The sequence below is a fragment of the Oncorhynchus clarkii genome, unplaced genomic scaffold (genome assembly GCF_045791955.1).
Source record: "Oncorhynchus clarkii lewisi isolate Uvic-CL-2024 unplaced genomic scaffold, UVic_Ocla_1.0 unplaced_contig_7012_pilon_pilon, whole genome shotgun sequence".
NCBI classification, from domain to species: Eukaryota; Metazoa; Chordata; class Actinopteri; order Salmoniformes; family Salmonidae; genus Oncorhynchus; species Oncorhynchus clarkii.
The window spans coordinates 3,548-27,465 of record NW_027258293.1 but is presented as its reverse complement, the minus strand read 5'-3'; the positions used below and the strand labels follow the sequence as shown (position 1 = coordinate 27,465).

General features: G+C 49.8%; 1 protein-coding gene across 1 annotated transcript in view; it reads left to right on the top strand.

Annotated features, from left to right (window-relative positions):
• The window catches only part of LOC139396491 (EH domain-binding protein 1-like), a gene marked incomplete at its 3' end in the record, with an annotated part of 81,089 nt that extends 58,213 nt beyond the window's left edge, over window positions 1–22,876 (top strand). The window contains exon 5 of the mRNA XM_071143513.1: window positions 22,695–22,876. Coding sequence (XP_070999614.1) covers window positions 22,695–22,876 — 182 coding nt within the window. The remainder of the gene's footprint in view (window positions 1–22,694) is intronic.
• Between the last annotated feature and the right edge of the window lie 1,042 nt (window positions 22,877–23,918).

Below are 23,918 nucleotides of genomic sequence, written 5' to 3'. Positions count from 1 at the left end.
GGGTCAGGGGTCAGGGCAGTGTGTGTTAGGGTTGTCACCATACAAGTATCTCAGTATTTTGGTAATGAAACAAAACAAACATTCCACATGTTGGAAACAACCAGCAGTGTGTTGTCACCTAGAGTTACAAAGGTAGATTTTCCTGCTAGACACACACACACACCGACACAGACACACACACACACACACACACACCGACACACAGACACACAGACACACACACACACACCGACACACCGACACACACACACACACACACACACACCGACACACAGACACACACACACACACCGACACACAGGCACACACACACACACCGACACACACACACACACACAGACACACAGACACACACACACACACCGACACACCGACACACAGACACACACACACACACCGACACACAGACACACACACACACACACACCGACACACACACACACACACCGACACACAGACACACACACACACACCGACACACAGACACACACACACACACAGACACACACACACACACCGACACACAGACACACACACACACACACACACACACCGACACACAGACACACCCAGAGAACACACACACACACACACAGAGAACACAGACACACACACCGACACACAGACACACACACACACACACACACACACCGACACACAGACACACCCAGAGAACACACACACACACACACACACAGAGAACACAGACACACACACCGACACACAGACACACACACACACACACACACAGAGAACACAGACACACACACACACACACACACAGAGAACACAGACACACACACCGACACACACACACAGACACACACAGAGAACACAGACACACCGACACACCGACACACACAGACATGACACACACAGACACCCACACACAAACACACACCGACACCCACACACACCAACACCGACACCGACAGACACACACCGACACACACACACACACACACACACACACACACCAACACAGACACCGACACACACACCAACACAGACACCGACACACACACCAACACCGACACCGACACACACACACCAACACAGACACACACACTGACACAGACACACACCGACACACACACCGACACACACACAGACATGACACACACCGACACAGACACCCACACACAAACACACACCGACACCCACACACACCAACACAGACACACACACCGACACAGACACAGACACACACCGACACCGACACAGACACACACCGACACAGACACAGACACACACCGACACCGACACAGACACACACCGACACAGACACAGACACACACCGACACACACACACACACACACACACACACACACACACACACACACACACAGACACACACAGACACAGACACACACCGACACACACACACACACCAACACCGACACCGACACACACACACCGACACAGACACACACACACCGACACAGACACACACACACACAGACACACACACACCGACACAGACACACACCGACACCGACACACACCGACACAGACACAGACACACACACACACAGACACACACACACCGACACAGACACACACCGACACAGACACACACCGACACAGACACAGACACAGACACACACCGACACCGACACAGACACACACACACACAGACACACACACACCGACACAGACACTAACCGACACACACACACACCGACACAGACACACACACACACAGACACACACACACCGACACAGACACACACCGACACACACACACACCGACACAGACACACACCGACACAGACACACCGACACACACACACACAGACACACACACACCGACACAGACACACACCGACACACACACACACACACAGACACACACACACCGACACACACACACAGACACACACACACCGACACAGACACACACACACACCGACACAGACACGCACACACACAGACACACACACACCGACACACACACACCGACACAGACACACCGACACACACACACCGACACACACACACCGACACAGACACACACCGACACAGACACACACCGACACAGACACACACCGACACAGACACAGACACACACCGACACCGACACAGACACACACACACACAGACACACACACACCGACACAGACACACACCGACACACACACACACCGACACAGACACACACACACACACACCGACACAGACACACACACACCGACACAGACACACACCGACACACACACACACCGACACAGACACACACACACACAGACACACACACACCGACACACACACACCGACACAGACACACCGACACACACACACAGACACAGACACACACCGACACACACACACCGACACACACACGCAGACACACACACACCGACACAGACACACACACACACCGACACACACACACCGACACACACACACAGACACACACACACCGACACACACACACAGACACACACACACCGACACAGACACACACCGACACAGACACACACCGACACAGACACACACCGACACACACACACACACACACAGACACACACACACACAGACACACACACACCGACACAGACACACACCGACACACACACACACCGACACAGACACACACACACACACAGACACACACCGACACACACACACACCGACACAGACACACACACACACAGACACACACACACCGACACACACACACCGACACACACACACAGACACACACACACCGACACAGACACACACCGACACAGACACACACCGACACACACACACACCGACACAGACACACACAGACACAGACACACACCGACACAGACACACACCGACACACACACACACCGACACAGACACACACCGACACAGACACACACCGACACAGACACACACCGACACAGACACACACCGACACAGACACACACCGACACCGACACAGACACACACCGACACAGACACACACCGACACAGACACACACCGACACACACACACACCGACACAGACACAGACACACACAGACACAGACACACACCGACACAGACACACACCGACACCGACACAGACACACACCGACACAGACACACACAGACACAGACACACACCGACACCGACACAGACACACACCGACACAGACACACACCGACACAGACACACACCGACACCGACACAGACACACACCGACACAGACACAGACACACACCGACACCGACACAGACACACACCGACACAGACACACACCGACACCGACACAGACACACACAGACACAGACACACACCGACACCGACACAGACACACACCGACACAGACACACACCGACACAGACACAGACACACACCGACACAGACACACACCGACACCGACACAGACACACACCGACACAGACACAGACACAGACACACACACCGACACAGACACAGACACCGACACAGACACACACCGACACAGACACAGACACAGACACACACACCGACACAGACACACACCGACACACACACACACACCGACACAGACACACACCGACACAGACACAGACACACACACCGACACAGACACACACCGACACAGACACACACCGACACAGACACACACCGACACCGACACAGACACACACCGACACACCGACACAGACACAGACACCGACACAGACACACACCGACACAGACACACACCGACACCGACACAGACACACACACACCGACACAGACACAGACACACACACACACAGACACACACACACCGACACAGACACACACCGACACCGACACACACCGACACAGACACAGACACACACACACACAGACACACACACACCGACACAGACACACACCGACACAGACACACACCGACACAGACACAGACACACACCGACACCGACACAGACACACACACACACAGACACACACACACCGACACAGACACTAACCGACACACACACACACCGACACAGACACACACACACACAGACACACACACACCGACACAGACACACACCGACACACACACACACCGACACAGACACACACCGACACAGACACACCGACACACACACACACAGACACACACACACCGACACAGACACACACCGACACACACACACACACACAGACACACACACACCGACACACACACACAGACACACACACACCGACACAGACACACACACACACCGACACAGACACGCACACACACAGACACACACACACCGACACACACACACCGACACAGACACACCGACACACACACACCGACACACACACACCGACACAGACACACACCGACACAGACACACACCGACACAGACACACACCGACACAGACACAGACACACACCGACACCGACACAGACACACACACACACAGACACACACACACCGACACAGACACACACCGACACACACACACACCGACACAGACACACACACACACACACCGACACAGACACACACACACCGACACAGACACACACCGACACACACACACACCGACACAGACACACACACACACAGACACACACACACCGACACACACACACCGACACAGACACACCGACACACACACACAGACACAGACACACACCGACACACACACACCGACACACACACGCAGACACACACACACCGACACAGACACACACACACACCGACACACACACACCGACACACACACACAGACACACACACACCGACACACACACACAGACACACACACACCGACACAGACACACACCGACACAGACACACACCGACACAGACACACACCGACACACACACACACACACACAGACACACACACACACAGACACACACACACCGACACAGACACACACCGACACACACACACACCGACACAGACACACACACACACACAGACACACACCGACACACACACACACCGACACAGACACACACACACACAGACACACACACACCGACACACACACACAGACACACACACACCGACACAGACACACACCGACACAGACACACACCGACACACACACACACCGACACAGACACACACAGACACAGACACACACCGACACAGACACACACCGACACACACACACACCGACACAGACACACACCGACACAGACACACACCGACACAGACACACACCGACACAGACACACACCGACACAGACACACACCGACACCGACACAGACACACACCGACACAGACACACACCGACACAGACACACACCGACACACACACACACCGACACAGACACAGACACACACAGACACAGACACACACCGACACAGACACACACCGACACAGACACACACCGACACCGACACAGACACACACAGACACAGACACACACCGACACCGACACAGACACACACCGACACAGACACACACCGACACAGACACAGACACACACCGACACAGACACACACCGACACCGACACAGACACACACCGACACAGACACACACCGACACCGACACAGACACACACCAACACAGACACACACCGACACAGACACACACAGACACAGACACACACCGACACCGACACAGACACACACCGACACAGACACACACCGACACAGACACAGACACACACCGACACAGACACACACCGACACCGACACAGACACACACCGACACAGACACAGACACAGACACACACACCGACACAGACACAGACACCGACACAGACACACACCGACACAGACACAGACACAGACACACACACCGACACAGACACACACCGACACACACACACACACCGACACAGACACACACCGACACAGACACAGACACACACACCGACACAGACACACACCGACACAGACACACACCGACACAGACACACACCGACACCGACACAGACACACACCGACACACCGACACAGACACAGACACCGACACAGACACACACCGACACAGACACACACCGACACCGACACAGACACACACCGACACAGACACACACCGACACAGACACACACCGACACAGACACACACCGACACCGACACAGACACACACCGACACACCGACACAGACACAGACACCGACACAGACACAGACACACACCGACACCGACACAGACACACACCGACACCGACACAGACACACACCGACACAGACACACACCGACACAGACACACACCGACACAGACACACACCGACACCGACACAGACACACACCGACACACCGACACAGACACAGACACCGACACAGACACAGACACAGACACACACCGACACCGACACAGACACACACCGACACCGACACAGACACACACCGACACACCGACACAGACACAGACACCGACACAGACACAGACACAGACACCGACACAGACACACACCGACACAGACAGACACACACACACACAGACACACACAGACACAGACACACACCGACACAGACACACACCGACACCGACACAGACACACACCGACACCGACACAGACACACACCGACACAGACACACACCGACACAGACACACACCGACACCGACACAGACACACACCGACACCGACACAGACACACACCGACACAGACACAGACACACACCGACACCGACACAGACACACACCGACACAGACACACACCGACACCGACACAGACACACACAGACACAGACACACACCGACACCGACACAGACACACACCGACACAGACACACACCGACACAGACACAGACACACACCGACACAGACACACACCGACACCGACACAGACACACACCGACACAGACACAGACACAGACACACACACCGACACAGACACAGACACCGACACAGACACACACCGACACAGACACAGACACAGACACACACACCGACACAGACACACACCGACACACACACACACACCGACACAGACACACACCGACACAGACACAGACACAGACACACACACCGACACAGACACACACCGACACAGACACACACCGACACAGACACACACCGACACCGACACAGACACACACCGACACACCGACACAGACACAGACACCGACACAGACACACACCGACACAGACACACACCGACACCGACACAGACACACACCGACACAGACACACACCGACACAGACACACACCGACACAGACACACACCGACACCGACACAGACACACACCGACACACCGACACAGACACAGACACCGACACAGACACAGACACAGACACACACCGACACCGACACAGACACACACCGACACCGACACAGACACACACCGACACAGACACACACCGACACAGACACACACCGACACAGACACACACCGACACCGACACAGACACACACCGACACACCGACACAGACACAGACACCGACACAGACACAGACACACACCGACACCGACACAGACACACACCGACACCGACACAGACACACACCGACACACCGACACAGACACAGACACCGACACCGACACAGACACAGACACAGACACCGACACAGACACACACCGACACAGACAGACACACACACACACAGACACACACAGACACAGACACACACCGACACAGACACACACCGACACCGACACAGACACACACCGACACCGACACAGACACACACCGACACAGACACACACCGACACAGACACACACCGACACCGACACAGACACACACCGACACCGACACAGACACACACCGACACAGACACACACCGACACCGACACAGACACACACCGACACCGACACAGACACACACCGACACAGACACACACAGGCACCGACACAGACACACACCGACACAGACACACACAGACACCGACACAGACACACACAGACACAGACACACACCGACACAGACACACACCGACACAGACACACACCGACACAGACACACACAGACACCGACACACACAGACACTTATTTACTCATCCCGTTTTCTGTTTCTTTCGGTTGTTGATGGAACATTGGAGTCAGTCCTGATCAATAGTGAATATTGATCTGCATCTTGGTTGTGATTACAAACCAATTGACTTTGAGCCTGTGTTAAAAGCCCATTAGTTGATTGTTAAGGAACACACACACACACACACACACACACCATGCTCCTTCAGCACTTATCCTAATGAATCTATTCCTTGGTGACAAAATACATCCTCTCCCCCTCTACCTGCCTCTCCTCTCTTCCTGTCCCATTGGTGTTTTGGGAGGGGTGTACAGCGGGCCCCCGGCCCCCACTCTGCCCTGACCCCTGCCCCCCCACTAGGGGACCAGCTGTGGGTCGATACTGGCACAGCTGGCTGGCATTAGGGAACCTACCCTATGGGCCCCACTACCCTATAACAGACACTACACACTACACTAACATACACTACATACTACCCTAACAGACACTACACACTACCCTAACAGACACTACACACTACCCTATGGGCCCCACTACCCTATAACAGACACTACACACTACCCTAACAGACACTACACACTACACTAACATACACTACACACTACCCTATGGGCCCCACTACCCTATAACAGACACTACACTAACATACACTACACACTACACTAACATACACTACATACTACCCTAACAGACACGCCACACTACCCTATAACAGACACTACACACTACCCTAACAGACACTACACACTACCCTAACAGACACTACACACTACCCTATGGGCCACACTACCCTATAACAGACACTACACACTACCCTATGGGCCCCACTACCCTATAGCAGACACTACACACTACCCTATAACAGACACTACACACTACCCTAACAGACACTACACACTACCCTAACAGACACTACACACTACCCTATGGGCCACACTACCCTATAACAGACACTACACACTACCCTAACAGACACTACACACTACCCTATGGGCCCCACTACCCTATAACAGACACTACACTAACATACACTACATACTACCCTAACAGACACTACACACTACCCTAACAGACACTACACACTACCCTATGGGCCACACTACCCTATAACAGACACTACACACTACCCTATGGGCCCCACTACCCTATAACAGACACTACACTAACAGACACTACACACTACCCTAACAGACACTACCCAATAACAGACTCTACCCTAACAGACACTACACACTACCCTAACAGACACTACACACTACCCAATAACAGACACTACACTAACAGACACTACACACTACCCTAACAGACACTACACACTACCCAATAACAGACGCTCCCCCTATAACAGACGCTCCCCCTATAACAGACGCTCCCCCTATAACAGACGCTCCCCCTATAACAGACGCTGCCCTATAACAGACGCTCCCCCTATAACAGACGCTCCCCCTATAACAGACGCTCCCCTATAACAGACGCTACCCCTATAACAGACGCTCCCCCTATAACAGACGCTCCCCCTATAACAGACGCTCCCCCTATAACAGACGCTCCCCTATAACAGACGCTCCCCCTATAACAGACGCTCCCCCTATAACAGACGCTCCCCCTATAACAGACGCTCCCCCTATAACAGACGCTCCCCCTATAACAGACGCTCCCCCTATAACAGACGCTCCCCCTATAACAGACGCTCCCCCTAGAACAGACGCTCCCCCTAGAACAGACGCTCCCCCTAGAACAGACGCTCCCCCTATAACATATAACAGACGCTCCCCCTATAACATATAACAGACGCTCCCCCTATAACAGACGCTCCCCCTGTAACAGACGCTCCCCCTAGAACAGACTCTCCCCCTAGAACAGACGCTCCCCCTATAACAGACGCTCCCCCTATAACAGACGCTCCCCTATAACAGACGCTCCCCTATAACAGACGCTCCCCCTATAACAGACACTGCCCCTATAACAGACACTGCCCCTATAACATATAACAGACGCTCCCCCTATAACAGACACTGCCCCTATAACAGACACTGCCCCTATAACAGACGCTCCCCCTATAACAGACGCTCCCCCTATAACAGACGCTCCCCCTATAACAGACGCTACCCCTATAACAGACACTGCCCCTATAACAGACACTGCCCCTATAACAGACGCTCCCCCTATAACAGACGCTCCCCCTGTAACATACGCTGGTATGTAAACATATAAAAGTGGCATTGTTTAATGTGGTTAGTGATACATTACATCAAGATGGCAAGATGTAGTAGATGGTATAGAGTACAGTATATACATATGAGATGAGTAATGTAGGGTATGTAAACATTATATGAAGTGGCATTGTTTAAAGTGACTAGTGATCCGTTTATTACATCAATTTTTCCATTATTAAAGTGGCTGGAGTTGAGTCAGTGTGTTGGCAGCAGCCACTCAATGTTAGTGATGGCTGTTTAACAGTCTGATGGCCTTGAGATAGATGTTTTTCAGTCTCTCGGTCCCTGCTTTGATGCACCTGTACTGACCTCGCCTTCTGGATGATAGCGGGGTGAACAGGCAGTGGCTTGGGTGATTGTTGTTCTTGATGATCTTTTTGGCCTTCCTGTGACATCGGGTGGTGTAGGTGTCCTGGAGGGCAGGTAGTTTTCCCCCGGTGATGCGTTGTGCAGACCTCACCACCCTCTGGAGAGCCTTACGGTTGTGGGCGGAGCAGTTGCCGTACCAGGCGGTGATACAGTCCGACAGGATGCTCTTGATTGAGCATCTGTAAAGGTTTGTTAGTGTTTTTGGTGACAAGACGAATTTCTTCAGCATCCTGAGGTTGAAGAGGCGCCTTCTTCACCATGCTGTCTGTGTGGGTGGACCATTTCAGTTAGTCCGTGGCGTGTACGCCGAGGAACTTAAAACTTTCTACCCTCTCCACTACTGTCCCGTCGATGTGGATAGGGGGGTGTTCCCTCCGCTGTTTCCTGAAGTCCACGATCATCTCCTTTGTTATGTTGAGGTTATTTTCCAGGAGGCCCTCACCTCCTCCCTGTAGGCCGTCTTGTCGTTGTTGGTAACCAAGCCTACCACTGTAGTGTCGTCTGCAAACTTGATGATTGAGTTGGAGGCGTGCATGGCCATGCAGTCATGGGTGAACAGGGAGTACAGCAGAGGGCTCAGAATGCACCCTTGTGTGGCTCCAGTGTTGAGGATCAGCGGGGTGGAGATGTTGTTACCTACCCTCACCACCTGGGGGCGGCCCATCAGGAAGTCCAGGACCCAGTTGCACAGGGCGGGGTCGAGACCCAGGGTCTAGAGCTTGATGACGAGTTTGGAGGGTACTATGGTGTTGAATGCTGATCTGTAGTCGATGAACAGCATTCTCACATAGGTATTCCTCTTGTCCAGATGTCCTGTGGACCTATTAGGACGGTAAGCAAATTGGAGTGGGTCTAGGGTGTCAGGTAGGGTGGAGGTGATGTGGTTCTTGACTAGTCTCTCAAAGCACTTCATGATGACGGAAGTGAGTGCTACGGGGCGGTAATCGTTTAGCTCGGTTTCTTGGGAACAGGAACAATGGTGGCCCTCTTGAAGCATGTGGGAACAGCAGACTGGGATAAGGATTGATTGAATATGTCCGTAAACACACCAGCCAGCTGGTCTGCGCATGTTCTGAGGGCGCGGCTGGGGATGCCGTCTGGGCCTGCAGCCTTGCGAGGGTTAACACGTTTAAATGTTTTACTCACTTCGGCTGCAGTGAAGGAGAGTCCGCAGGTTTTGGTAGCAGGCCGTGTCAGTGGCACTGTAGTGTCCTTAAAGCGAGCAAATAAGTTGTTTAGTCTGTCTGGGAGCAAGACATCCTGGTCCGCGACGGGGCTGGTTTTCCTTTTGTAGTCCGTGATTGACTGTAGACCCTGCCACATACCTCTTGTGTCTGAGCCGTTGAATTGAGATTCTACTTTGTCTCTATACTGACGCTTAGCTTGTTTGATTGCCTTGCGGAGGGAATAGCTGCACTGTTTGTATTCGGTCATGTTTCCGGTCACCTTGCCCTAGTTAAAAGCAGTGGTTCACGCTTTCAGTTTTGCACAAATGCTGCCATCAATCCATGGTTTCTGGTTGGGGAATGTTTTAATAGTTGCTATGGGTACGACATCCCCGATGCACTTGCTAATAAACCCGCTCACCTAATCAGTGTATTCATCAATGTTGTTGTTCGCCGCAATGCGGAACATATCCCAGTCCACGTGATCGAAGCAATCTTGAAGCGTGGAATCCGATTGGTCGGACCAGCGTTGGACAGACCTGAGCGTGGGAGCTTCCTGTTTTAGTTTCTGTCTGCAACAAAATGGAGTTGTGGTCAGCTTTTCCGAATGGAGGGCGGGGGAGGGCCTTATATGCTTCGCGGAAGTTAGAATAACACTGATCCAGGGTTTTGCCAGGCCTGGTTGCACAATCGATATGCTGATAGAATTCTGTGTCGTGTTAGGGGCAAAAACCAAAACCTGTTCCCCTTGTGGTCCTGAGGACTTAGTTTGAGGAACGCTGCAGTACAGGATCAAGCAACATGGTCTGACTGAGGTAGTTTAGTGGGAAGCTGCGGTACAGTATCAAGCAACATGATCTGACTGAGGTAGTTTAGTGGGAAGCTGCAGTACAGTATCAAGCAATATGGTCTGTCTTAGGTAGTTTAGTGGGAAGCTGCAGTACATTATCAAGCAACATGGTCTGACTGAGGTAGTTTAGTGGGAAGCTGCAGTACAGGATCAAGCAACATGGTCTGACTGAGGTAGTTTAGTGGGAAGCTGCGGTACAGGATCAAGCAACATGGTCTGTCTGAGGTAGTTTAGTGGGAAGCTGCAGTACAGTATCAAGCAACATGGTCTGTCTGAGGTAGTTTAGTGGGAAGCTGCGGTACAGTATCAAGCAACATGGTCTGTCTGAGGTAGTTTAGTGGGAAGCTGCGGTACAGGATCAAGCAACATGGTCTGACTGAGGTAGTTTAGTGGGAAGCTGCGGTACAGTATCAAGCAACATGATCTGACTGAGGTAGTTTAGTGGGAAGCTGCAGTACAGTATCAAGCAACATGGTCTGTCTTAGGTAGTTTAGTGGGAAGCTGCGGTACAGTATCAAGCAACATGGTCTGTCTGAGGTAGTTTAGTGGGAAGCTGCGGTACAGTATCAAGCAACATGGTCTGTCTGAGGTAGTTTAGTGGGAAGCTGCGGTACAGGATCAAGCAACATGGTCTGACTGAGGTAGTTTAGTGGGAAGCTGCGGTACAGGATCAAGCAACATGGTCCGTCTGAGGTAGTTTAGTGGGAAGCTGCAATACAGTATCAAGCAACATGGTCTGTGAGGTAGTTTAGTGGGAAGCTGCGGTACAGGATCAAGCAACATGGTCTGTCTGAGGTAGTTTAGTGGGAAGCTGCAGTACAGTATCAAGCAACATGGTCTGTCTGAGGTAGTTTAGTGGGAAGCTGCGGTACAGTATCAAGCAACATGGTCTGTCTGAGGTAGTTTAGTGGGAAGCTGCGGTACAGGATCAAGCAACATGGTCTGACTGAGGTAGTTTAGTGGGAAGCTGCGGTACAGGATCAAGCAACATGGTCTGTCTGAGGTAGTTTAGTGGGAAGCTGCAATACAGTATCAAGCAACATGGTCTGTCTGAGGTAGTTTAGTGGGAAGCTGCGGTGCAGGATCAAGCAACATGGTCTGTCTGAGGTAGTTTAGTGGGAAGCTGCGGTACAGGATCAAGCAACATGGTCTGTCTGAGGTAGTTTAGTGGGAAGCTGCGGTACAGTATCAAGCAACATGGTCTGTCTGAGGTAGTTTAGTGGGAAGCTGCGGTACAGGATCAAGCAACATGGTCTGTCTGAGGTAGTTTAGTGGGAAGCTACGGTACAGGATCAAGCAACATGGTCTGTCTGAGGTAGTTTAGTGGGAAGCTACGGTACAGGATCAAGCAACATGGTCTGTCTGAGGTAGTTTAGTGGGAAGCTGCGGTACAGGATCAAGCAACATGATCTGACTGAGGTAGTTTAGTGGGAAGCTGCAGAAACACAGATTAACAGCTAGGGGGAAGCATACAGCCACCTCAGACCCTTCTCTCCCTCTATCTCTCTCCTCTATCTCTCCCTCTCTTTCTCTCCCCTCCCTCTTTTTCTCTCTCCCTCTCCCCCTGCTCTCTCTCTCCTCTATCTCTCCCTCTCTTTCTCTCCCCTCTCTCTTTTTCGCTCTCCCTCTCCCCCCGCTATCTCTCCCTCTCGCTCCCTCTTCCCCTCCGCTCTCTCAATTCAATTTCAATTGAAGGGCTTTATTGGCATGGGACACATATGTCTACATTGTCAAAGCAAGTTAAATAGATAATAAACAAAAGTGAAATAAACAATACAAAATGTACAGTAAACATTATTCTCTCTCTCTCTGACCTCTCCTCTGTTCTCTCTCTCTCTCTCTCTCTCTCTCTCTCTCTCTCTCTCTCTCTCTCTCAATTTTTTTCAATTCAAGGGCTTTATTGGCATGGGAAACGTGTTAACATTGGTAGATAATATAGCAAGTGAGGTAGATAATATATAAAGTAAATATATAAAGTGAAATTAACAATAAAAATTAACAGTAAACATTACACATACAGAAGTTTCAAAACAATAAAGACAATAAAGATTACAAATGTCTTATATATATATATATACAGTGTTTTAACAATGTACAAATGGTTAAAGGACACAAGATAAAATAAATAAGCATAAATATGGGTTGTATTTACAATGGTCTCTCTGTCTCTGTCTCTGTCTCTCTCTCTCTCTCTCTCTCTCTCTCTCTCTGTCTCTCTCTGTCTCTCTCTCTCTCTGTCTCTGTCTCTCTCTCTGTCTCTCTCTCTCTCTCTCCAGACACCACTCAGGTATTGAGTCATTCCAGCAGCTCCAATGAGTACCAGTGTATTGATAGTTGTATTATCTGCCTGTAATAAATTAAAATACTTTATCCTCTCCTTTCATTTCACACATCAACCTCTCTGACCCCCTAATTGTGTGTCTGTGTGTGCATTCTTGTGTGTCTGCGTGTGCGCCCACCTGTGTGTGTGTGTCTTTCACCGTCTCAGACCCCCTAATCTCTCTCTCTTCCTGATTGACAAGCGCCATCCGGGGACAACAGCATCATTTTTATTGTTCTCCTCCCGACTCGTCTGTTAAACCATTATTATTATTCTGCCTCAGAATCATTTACATATTCTTAAGTATTTCCTTTCCGAGAGGGCCCCTGTACGACGACGTCCTATACCAAATCCCCTTCTTAAGTGTTTCCTTTCCGAGAGGGCCCCTGTACGACAACGTTCTATACCAAATCCCCTTCTTAAGTGTTTGATGCATTTGGAGAAATTCCTTCTTAACGTATCTACATGCACTATTAGCTCAGTATAATGGGGATGGCCTAATCTGGGAGATGATAAGGAAGGAGAAGGGCTTTCTGAGGCTCTAGTATTCTTCAGGGGGATGACATGATGCACTAGTATTTCCAGACAGGGACGATTCAACCAGGCTCAAATGTCAACACAAATGTCAAGTGGCTGCGTTGCTTGACGAATGCCTTTTTCTAATCGTTCCTGTGAGATGGGGAAGGGTAGGAGGGGTGGATGGAAGGGAGAGGAGGAGGGTAGGAGGGATGGATGGAAGGGAGAGGAGGAGGGCAGGAGGGATGGATGGAAGAGAGAGGAGGTGGGCAGGAGGGATGGATAAGGCAGAGAAACAGGAAGGAGCGCTGGGTGGAAGGGAGAGGTGGGTAGACCTGGTAGAGTAATGGTGCGGTGGGTTGTGTTTGGGGGATGTTGGTTTGCCAGTGTGGTTTTTCAGTTCCAATTGGAATTGTAGATGTTTTTCTGCTCTCCTCTCATCCCTCTCTGAGCAATATGTATTTCTATCAATTTAATAACATCCATGACATGTTATGAACGCATCAATAGATGAGAGATGAAGAGACAGACATTGAGAGGAGAGAGACTCAGTGAGCATAGCCTTGCTATTGAGAAAGGCCGCCGTAGGCAGACCCGGCTCTCAAGAGAAGACAGGCTATGTGCTCACTGCCCACAAAATGAGGTGGAAACTGAGCTGCACTTCCTAACCTCCTGCCCAATGTATGATCATATTAGAGAGACATATTTCCCTCAGATTACACAGATCCACAAAGAATTCGAAAACAAATCCAATTTTGATAAACTCCCATATCTACTGGGTGAAATTCCACAGTGTGCCATCACAGCAGCAAGATTTGTGACCTGTTGCCACGAGAAAAGGGCAACCAGTGAAGAACAAACACCACTGTAAATACAACCCATATTTATGCTTATTTATTTTATCTTGTGTCCTTTAACCATTTGTACATTGTTAAAACACTGTATATATATATAATATGACATTTGTAATGTCTTTACTGTTTTGAAACCTCTGTATATGTAATGTTTACTGTTAATTTTTGTTGTTTTTCACTTTATATATTCACTTTGTATGTTGTCTACCTCACTTGCTTTGGCAATGTTAACACATGTTTCCCATGTCAATAAAGCCCTTGAATTGAATTGAATTGAGAGAGAGATGAAGAGAGAGCTGAAGAGAGACACAGTGAGATGAGAGAGAGAGATGAATAGACACAGTGAGATGGAGAGAGACTAAAGAGAGACAGTGAGATGGAGAGAGACAGACAGTGAGATGGAGAGAGAGATGAATAGAGAGACAGTGAGATGGAGAGAGACTAAAGAGAGACAGTGAGATGGAGAGAGAGATGGAGAGAGATGAATAGAGACAGTGAGATGGAGAGAGAGATGAATAGAGACACAGTGAGATGGAGAGAGACTAAAGAGAGAGTGAGATGGAGAGAGACACAGTGAGATGGAGAGAGACAGACAGTGAGATGGAGAGAGAGATGAATAGAGACACAGTGAGATGGAGAGAGACTAAAGAGAGACAGTGAGATAGAGAGTGAGATGAATAGAGACACAGTGAGATGGAGAGAGACTAAAGAGAGACAGTGAGATGGAGAGAGACACAGTGAGATGGAGAGAGAGATGAAGAGAGACACAGTGAGATGGAGAGAGACTAAAGAGAGACAGTGAGATGGAGAGAGACACAGTGAGATGGAGAGAGAGATGAAGAGAGACACAGTGAGATGGAGAGAGACAGACAGTGAGATGGAGAGAGACAGACAGTGAGATGGAGAGAGAGATGAAGAGAGACACAGTGAGATGGAGAGAGACACAGTGAGATGGAGAGAGACTAAAGAGAGACAGTGAGATGGAGAGAGACACAGTGAGATGGAGAGAGAGATGAAGAGAGACACAGTGAGATGGAGAGAGACACAGTGAGATGGAGAGAGACTAAAGAGAGACAGTGAGATGGAGAGAGACACAGTGAGATGGAGAGAGAGATGAAGAGAGACACAGTGAGATGGAGAGAGACACAGTGAGACACAGTGAGTGTCTTCATTTCTCCTGTGTGTTGTTCCCTATCTAGAATACTGACAAGACTTAGCTGCAGTCTTCAGTTATTATGCTGGATAGAGTTGACACACACACTCCCTCCCTCCCAACACACAGTGGCCCAAAGACAGTTATTTAACTAACAACTCCAGGCACTGCTTCCAGGACACAAGACCAACGAGAGAGAAAGAAAAGTGAGCGAGCGGGGGAGAGAAAGAGAGAAGGCAGAATGGCCCGGGTGTCGTATCAACACAGCGAGGCAGCATGGAGGTCCTCTGTTCAGCGAGGCAGCATGGAGGTCCTCTGTTCAGCGAGGCAGCATGGAGGTCCTCTGTTCAGCGAGGCAGCATGGCGGTCCTCTGTTCAGCGAGGCAGCATGGAGGTCCTCTGTTCAGCGAGGCAGCATGGAGGTCCTCTGTTCAGCGAGGCAGCATGGAGGTCCTCTGTTCTCTGACAGCAAGGCAGAGCTCTACACCTAAAGGAGAGAGACTAGATGTATCAGTGTTTAACACCTAGAGGAGAGAGAGAGACTAGATGTATCAGTGTTTTAGACCTAGAGGAGAGAGACTAGATGTATCAGTGTTTTAGACCTAGAGGAGAGAGACCAGATGTATCAGTGTTTTAGACCTAGAGGAGAGAGAGACTAGATGTATCAGTGTTTTAGACCTAGAGGAGAGAGAGACCAGATGTATCAGTGTTTTAGACCTAGAGGAGAGAGAGAGACCAGATGTATCAGTGTTTTAGACCTAGAGGAGAGAGAGAGACCAGATGTATCAGTGTTTAACACCTAGAGGAGAGAGAGACCAGATGTATCAGTGTTTTAGACCTAGAGGAGAGAGACCAGATGTATCAGTGTTTAACACCTAGAGGAGAGAGAGACCAGATGTATCAGTGTTTTAGACCTAGAGGAGAGAGAGACCCGATGTATCAGTGTTTAACACCTAGAGGAGAGAGACCAGATGTATCAGTGTTTAACACCTAGAGGAGAGAGACCAGATGTATCAGTGTTTTAGACCTAGAGGAGAGAGAGACTAGATGTATCAGTGTTTTAGACCTAGAGGAGAGAGAGACCAGATGTATCAGTGTTTTAGACCTAGAGGAGAGAGACTAGATGTATCAGTGTTTAACACCTAGAGGAGAGAGAGACCAGATGTATCAGTGTTTTAGACCTAGAGGAGAGAGAGACCCGATGTATCAGTGTTTAACACCTAGAGGAGAGAGACCAGATGTATCAGTGTTTAACACCTAGAGGAGAGAGACCAGATGTATCAGTGTTTTAGACCTAGAGGAGAGAGAGACTAGATGTATCAGTGTTTTAGACCTAGAGGAGAGAGAGACCAGATGTATCAGTGTTTAACACCTAGAGGAGAGAGAGACCAGATGTATCAGTGTTTAACACCTAGAGGAGAGAGAGACCAGATGTATCAGTGTTTTAGACCTAGAGGAGAGAGAGACCAGATGTATCAGTGTTTAACACCTAGAGGAGAGAGAGACCAGATGTATCAGTGTTTAACACCTAGAGGAGAGAGACCAGATGTATCAGTGTTTTAGACCTAGAGGAGAGAGACCAGATGTATCAGTGTTTTAGACCTAGAGGAGAGAGACCAGATGTATCAGTGTTTAACACCTAGAGGAGAGAGAGACCAGATGTATCAGTGTTTTAGACCTAGAGGAGAGAGACTAGATGTATCAGTGTTTTAGACCTAGAGGAGAGAGAGACCAGATGTATCAGTGTTTAACACCTAGAGGAGAGAGAGACCAGATGTATCAGTGTTTTAGACCTAGAGGAGAGAGAGACCAGATGTATCAGTGTTTAACACCTAGAGGAGAGAGAGACTAGATGTATCAGTGTTTTAGACCTAGAGGAGAGAGACTAGATGTATCAGTGTTTTAGACCTAGAGGAGACTAGATGTATCAGTGTTTTAGACCTAGAGGAGAGAGAGACTAGATGTATCAGTGTTTTAGACCTAGAGGAGAGAGACTAGATGCATCAGTGTTTTAGACCTAGAGGAGAGAGACTAGATGTATCAGTGTTTTAGACCTAGAGGAGAGAGACCAGATGTATCAGTGTTTAACACCTAGAGGAGAGAGACTAGATGTATCAGTGTTTAACACCTAGAGGAGAGAGAGACTAGATGTATCAGTGTTTAACACCTAGAGGAGAGAGAGACTAGATGTATCAGTGTTTAACACCTAGAGGAGAGAGAGAGACTAGATGTATCAGTGTTTAACACCTAGAGGAGAGAGAGACCAGATGTTTCAGTGTTTAACACCTAGAGGAGAGAGAGACCAGATGTATCAGTGTTTTATACCTAGAGGAGAGAGACCAGATGTATCAGTGTTTAACACCTAGAGGAGAGAGAGACCAGATGTATCAGTGCTTAACACCTAGAGGAGAGAGACTAGATGTATCAGTGTTTTAGACCTAGAGGAGAGAGAGACCAGATGTATCAGTGTTTAACACCAAGAGGAGAGAGACCAGATGTATCAGTGTTTTAGACCTAGAGGAGAGAGAGACTAGATGTATCAGTGTTTAACACCTAGAGGAGAGAGAGAGATGTATCAGTGTTTTAGACCTAGAGGAGAGAGACCAGATGTATCAGTGTTTTAGACCTAGAGGAGAGAGAGACTAGATGTATCAGTGTTTAACACCTAGAGGAGAGAGAGACTATATGTATCAGTGTTTAACACCTAGAGGAGAGAGACCAGATGTATCAGTGTTTAACACCTAGAGGAGAGAGACTAGATGTATCAGTGTTTTAGACCTAGAGGAGAGAGAGACTATATGTATCAGTGTTTAACACCTAGAGGAGAGAGAGACTAGATGTATCAGTGTTTAACACCTAGAGGAGAGAGAGAGAAACCAGATGTATCAGTGTTTTAGACCTAGAGGAGAGAGAGAGACCAGATGTATCAGTGTTTTACACCTAGAGGAGAGAGAGACTAGATGAATCAGTGTTTTAGACCTAGAGGAGAGAGAGACTAGATGTATCAGTGTTTTAGACCTAGAGGAGAGAGACCAGATGTATCAGTGTTTTAGACCTAGAGGAGAGAGACTAGATGTATCAGTGTTTAACACCTAGAGGAGAGAGAGACTAGATGTATCAGTGTTTTACACCTAGAGGAGAGAGACTAGATGCATCAGTGTTTAACACCTAGAGGAGAGAGAGAGACCAGATGTATCAGTGTTTTAGACCTAGAGGAGAGAGAGACTAGATGTATCAGTGTTTAACACCTAGAGGAGAGAGAGAGAGACCAGATGTATCAGTGTTTAACACCTAGAGGAGAGAGAGAGAGACCAGATGTATCAGTGTTTAACACCTAGAGGAGAGAGAGAGAGACCAGATGTATCAGTGTTTAACACCTAGAGGAGAGAGAGAGAGACCAGATGTATCAGTGTTTAACACCTAGAGGAGAGAGACTAGATGTATCAGTGTTTTACACCTAGAGGAGAGAGAGACTAGATGTATCAGTGTTTAACACCTAGATGAGAGAGAGACCAGATGTATCAGTGTTTTAGACCTAGAGGAGAGAGAGACCAGATGTATCAGTGTTTTAGACCTAGAGGAGAGAGAGACTAGATGTATCAGTGTTTTATACCTAGAGGAGAGAGAGACCAGATGTATCAGTGTTTTAGACCTAGAGGAGAGAGACTAGATGTATCAGTGTTTTAGACCTAGAGGAGAGAGAGACTAGATGTATCAGTGTTTTAGACCTAGAGGAGAGAGAGAGAGAGAGACCAGATGTATCAGTGTTTTAGACCTAGAGGAGAGAGAGAGACCAGATGTATCAGTGTTTTACACCTAGAGGAGAGAGAGACCAGATGTATCAGTGTTTTAGACCTAGAGGAGAGAGAGACCAGATGTATCAGTGTTTTAGACCTAGAGGAGAGAGAGACCAGATGTATCAGTGTTTAACACCTAGAGGAGAGAGAGACCAGATGTATCACTCTGTTTTGGAGCCCGACTGTTTGGTTTCCAAATCTTTGGGTGTAAGTGTGTGGGTGTGTTTTGTTCCTTATTTAGAATTCTGACAAGACTTAGCTGCTGGCCTGTTAGCTTCTGGCGTATCAGCTGCTGGCCTGTTAGCTTCTGGCGTATCAGCTTCTGGCGTATCAGCTTCTGGCCTGTTAGCTTCTGGCCTATCAGCTGTTGGCCTGTTAGCTTCTGGCCTATCAGCTGCTGGCCTGTTAGCTTCTGGCCTATCAGCTGCTGGCCTGTTAGCTTCTGGCCTATCAGCTGCTGGCCTGTTAGCTTCTGGCCTATCAGCTGCTGGCCTGTTAGCTTCTGGCCTATCAGCTGCTGGCCTGTTAGCTTCTGGCCTATCAGCTGCTGGCCTGTTAGCTTCTGGCCTATCAGCTGCTGGCCTGTTAGCTTCTGGCCTATCAGCTGCTGGCCTGTTAGCTTCTGGCCTATCAGCTGCTGGCCTGTTAGCTTCTGGCCTATCTGCTGCTGGCCTGTTAGCTTCTGGCCTATCAGCTGCTGGCCTGTTAGCTTCTGGCCTATCAGCTGCTGGCCTGTTAGCTTCTGGCCTATCAGCTGCTGGCCTGTTAGCTTCTGGCCTATCAGCTGCTGGCCTGTTAGCTTCTGGCCTATCAGCTGCTGGCCTGTTAGCTTCTGGCCTATCAGCTGCTGGCCTGTTAGCTTCTGGCCTATCAGCTGCTGGCCTGTTAGCTTCTGGCCTATCAGCTGCTGGCCTGTTAGCTTCTGGCCTATCAGCTGCTGGCCTGTTAGCTTCTGGCCTATCAGCTGCTGGCCTGTTAGCTTCTGGCCTATCAGCTGCTGGCCTGTTAGCTTCTGGCGTATCAGCTGCTGGCCTGTTAGCTTCTGGCGTATCAGCTGCTGGCCTGTTAGCTTCTGGCGTATCAGCTGCTGGCCTGTTATCAGCTGCTGGCCTGTTAGCTTCTGGCCTATCAGCTGCTGGCCTGTTAGCTTCTGGCCTATCTGCTGCTGGCCTATTTTTCACTTCCAAGTTGTCACCCCCCACCCCTCTACGACATTTCATGATTTATTTCCATGTGTTGTGTGAACAGCGAACAACACACAACATCGGTCTTCTCTAGTTCCATTCCCATGATGCCTTTTACCAGGGCTGTGGTGACATGGGCCCAGTTCCATATCGGCCCCTAGCTCCTACCTGGAGGCACTTTGGAAGATCAGAACGGGTTTGGATTGGTATGTTAGTTTTACTAATGGGTCTTTAAGCCATTATTCTCTCCAGCTGTCTAATGGTTTCAGATGTGCTGCCACTGGGATAAGGCTGTGGGAAGTAGAGGGATGGTGACAGAATACAATATGACTCCTTTATTAGACATTACATCAGCACAAAACACCTTCAATCTGTCCAGATTTTAACAAGTATCCCTCCCTCCCTCCCTCCCTCCCTCCCTCCCTCCCTCCCTCCCTCCATCCTCTCCCTCCATCTCTCAGGAGTCTCCTTCAGGTCGTAGAAAGGCTCTGGCCAGCAGCAGCATCAACATGAAGCAGTATGCCAGCCCCATGCCCACACAGACTGATGTCAAGCTCAAGTTCAAGCCCCTCTCCAAGAAGGTGGTGTCTGCCACGCTACAGTTCTCCCTCTCCTGCATCTTCCTCCGTGAGGGCAAGGCCACGTAAGTCCACACACACACACACACACACACGGCAAAGCCACGTAAATATGCTCCCTTCACAAAGTCAACCCCCCACCCCAAATCTAGCCCCCTAAACATCTCTCCTCCTTGAACTCGTCTTTTACTACTCTGGTCTTCTTCTCTTTCCATATCAGTTCCTATCTCCGTTTCTTTCCCTTGTCTGTCTTCCTACTTCCCCTTCTGTTGTTCTCCCCCTCCTCTCTCTCGCCCTCTCTTCTGTTGTTCTCACCCTCCTCTCTCCCCCTCTCTTCTGTTGTTCTCACCCTCCTCTCTCTCCCTCTCTTCTGTTGTTCTCACCCTCCTCTCTCTCCTCCTCTCTTCTGTTGTTCTCACCCTCCTCTCTCTCCCCCTCTCTTCTGTTGTTCTCACCCTCCTCTCTCTCTCCCTCTCTTCTGTTGTTCTCACCCTCCTCTCTCTCTCCCCCTCTCTTCTGTTGTTCTCACCCTCCTCTCTCTCGCCCTCTCTTCTGTTGTTCTCACCCTCCTCTCTCTCGCCCTCTCTTCTGTTGTTCTCACCCTCCTCTCTCCCCCTCTCTTCTGTTGTTCTCACCCTCCTCTCTCTCCCTCTCTTCTGTTGTTCTCACCCTCCTCTCTCTCCTCCTCTCTTCTGTTGTTCTCACCCTCCTCTCTCTCCCCCTCTCTTCTGTTGTTCTCACCCTCCTCTCTCTCTCCCTCTCTTCTGTTCTCACCCTCCTCTCTCTCTCCCTCTCTTCTGTTGTTCTCACCCTCCTCTCTCTCTCCCTCTCTTCTGTTGTTCTCACCCTCCTCTCTCCCCCTCTCTTCTGTTGTTCTCACCCTCCTCTCTCTCTCCCTCTCTTCTGTTGTTCTCCCCCTCCTCTCTCTCTCCCTCTCTTCTGTTGTTCTCACCCTCCTCTCTCTCCCTCTCTTCTGTTGTTCTCACCCTCCTCTCTCTCCTCCTCTCTTCTGTTGTTCTCACCCTCCTCTCTCTCCCCCTCTCTTCTGTTGTTCTCACCCTCCTCTCTCTCTCCCTCTCTTCTGTTCTCACCCTCCTCTCTCTCTCC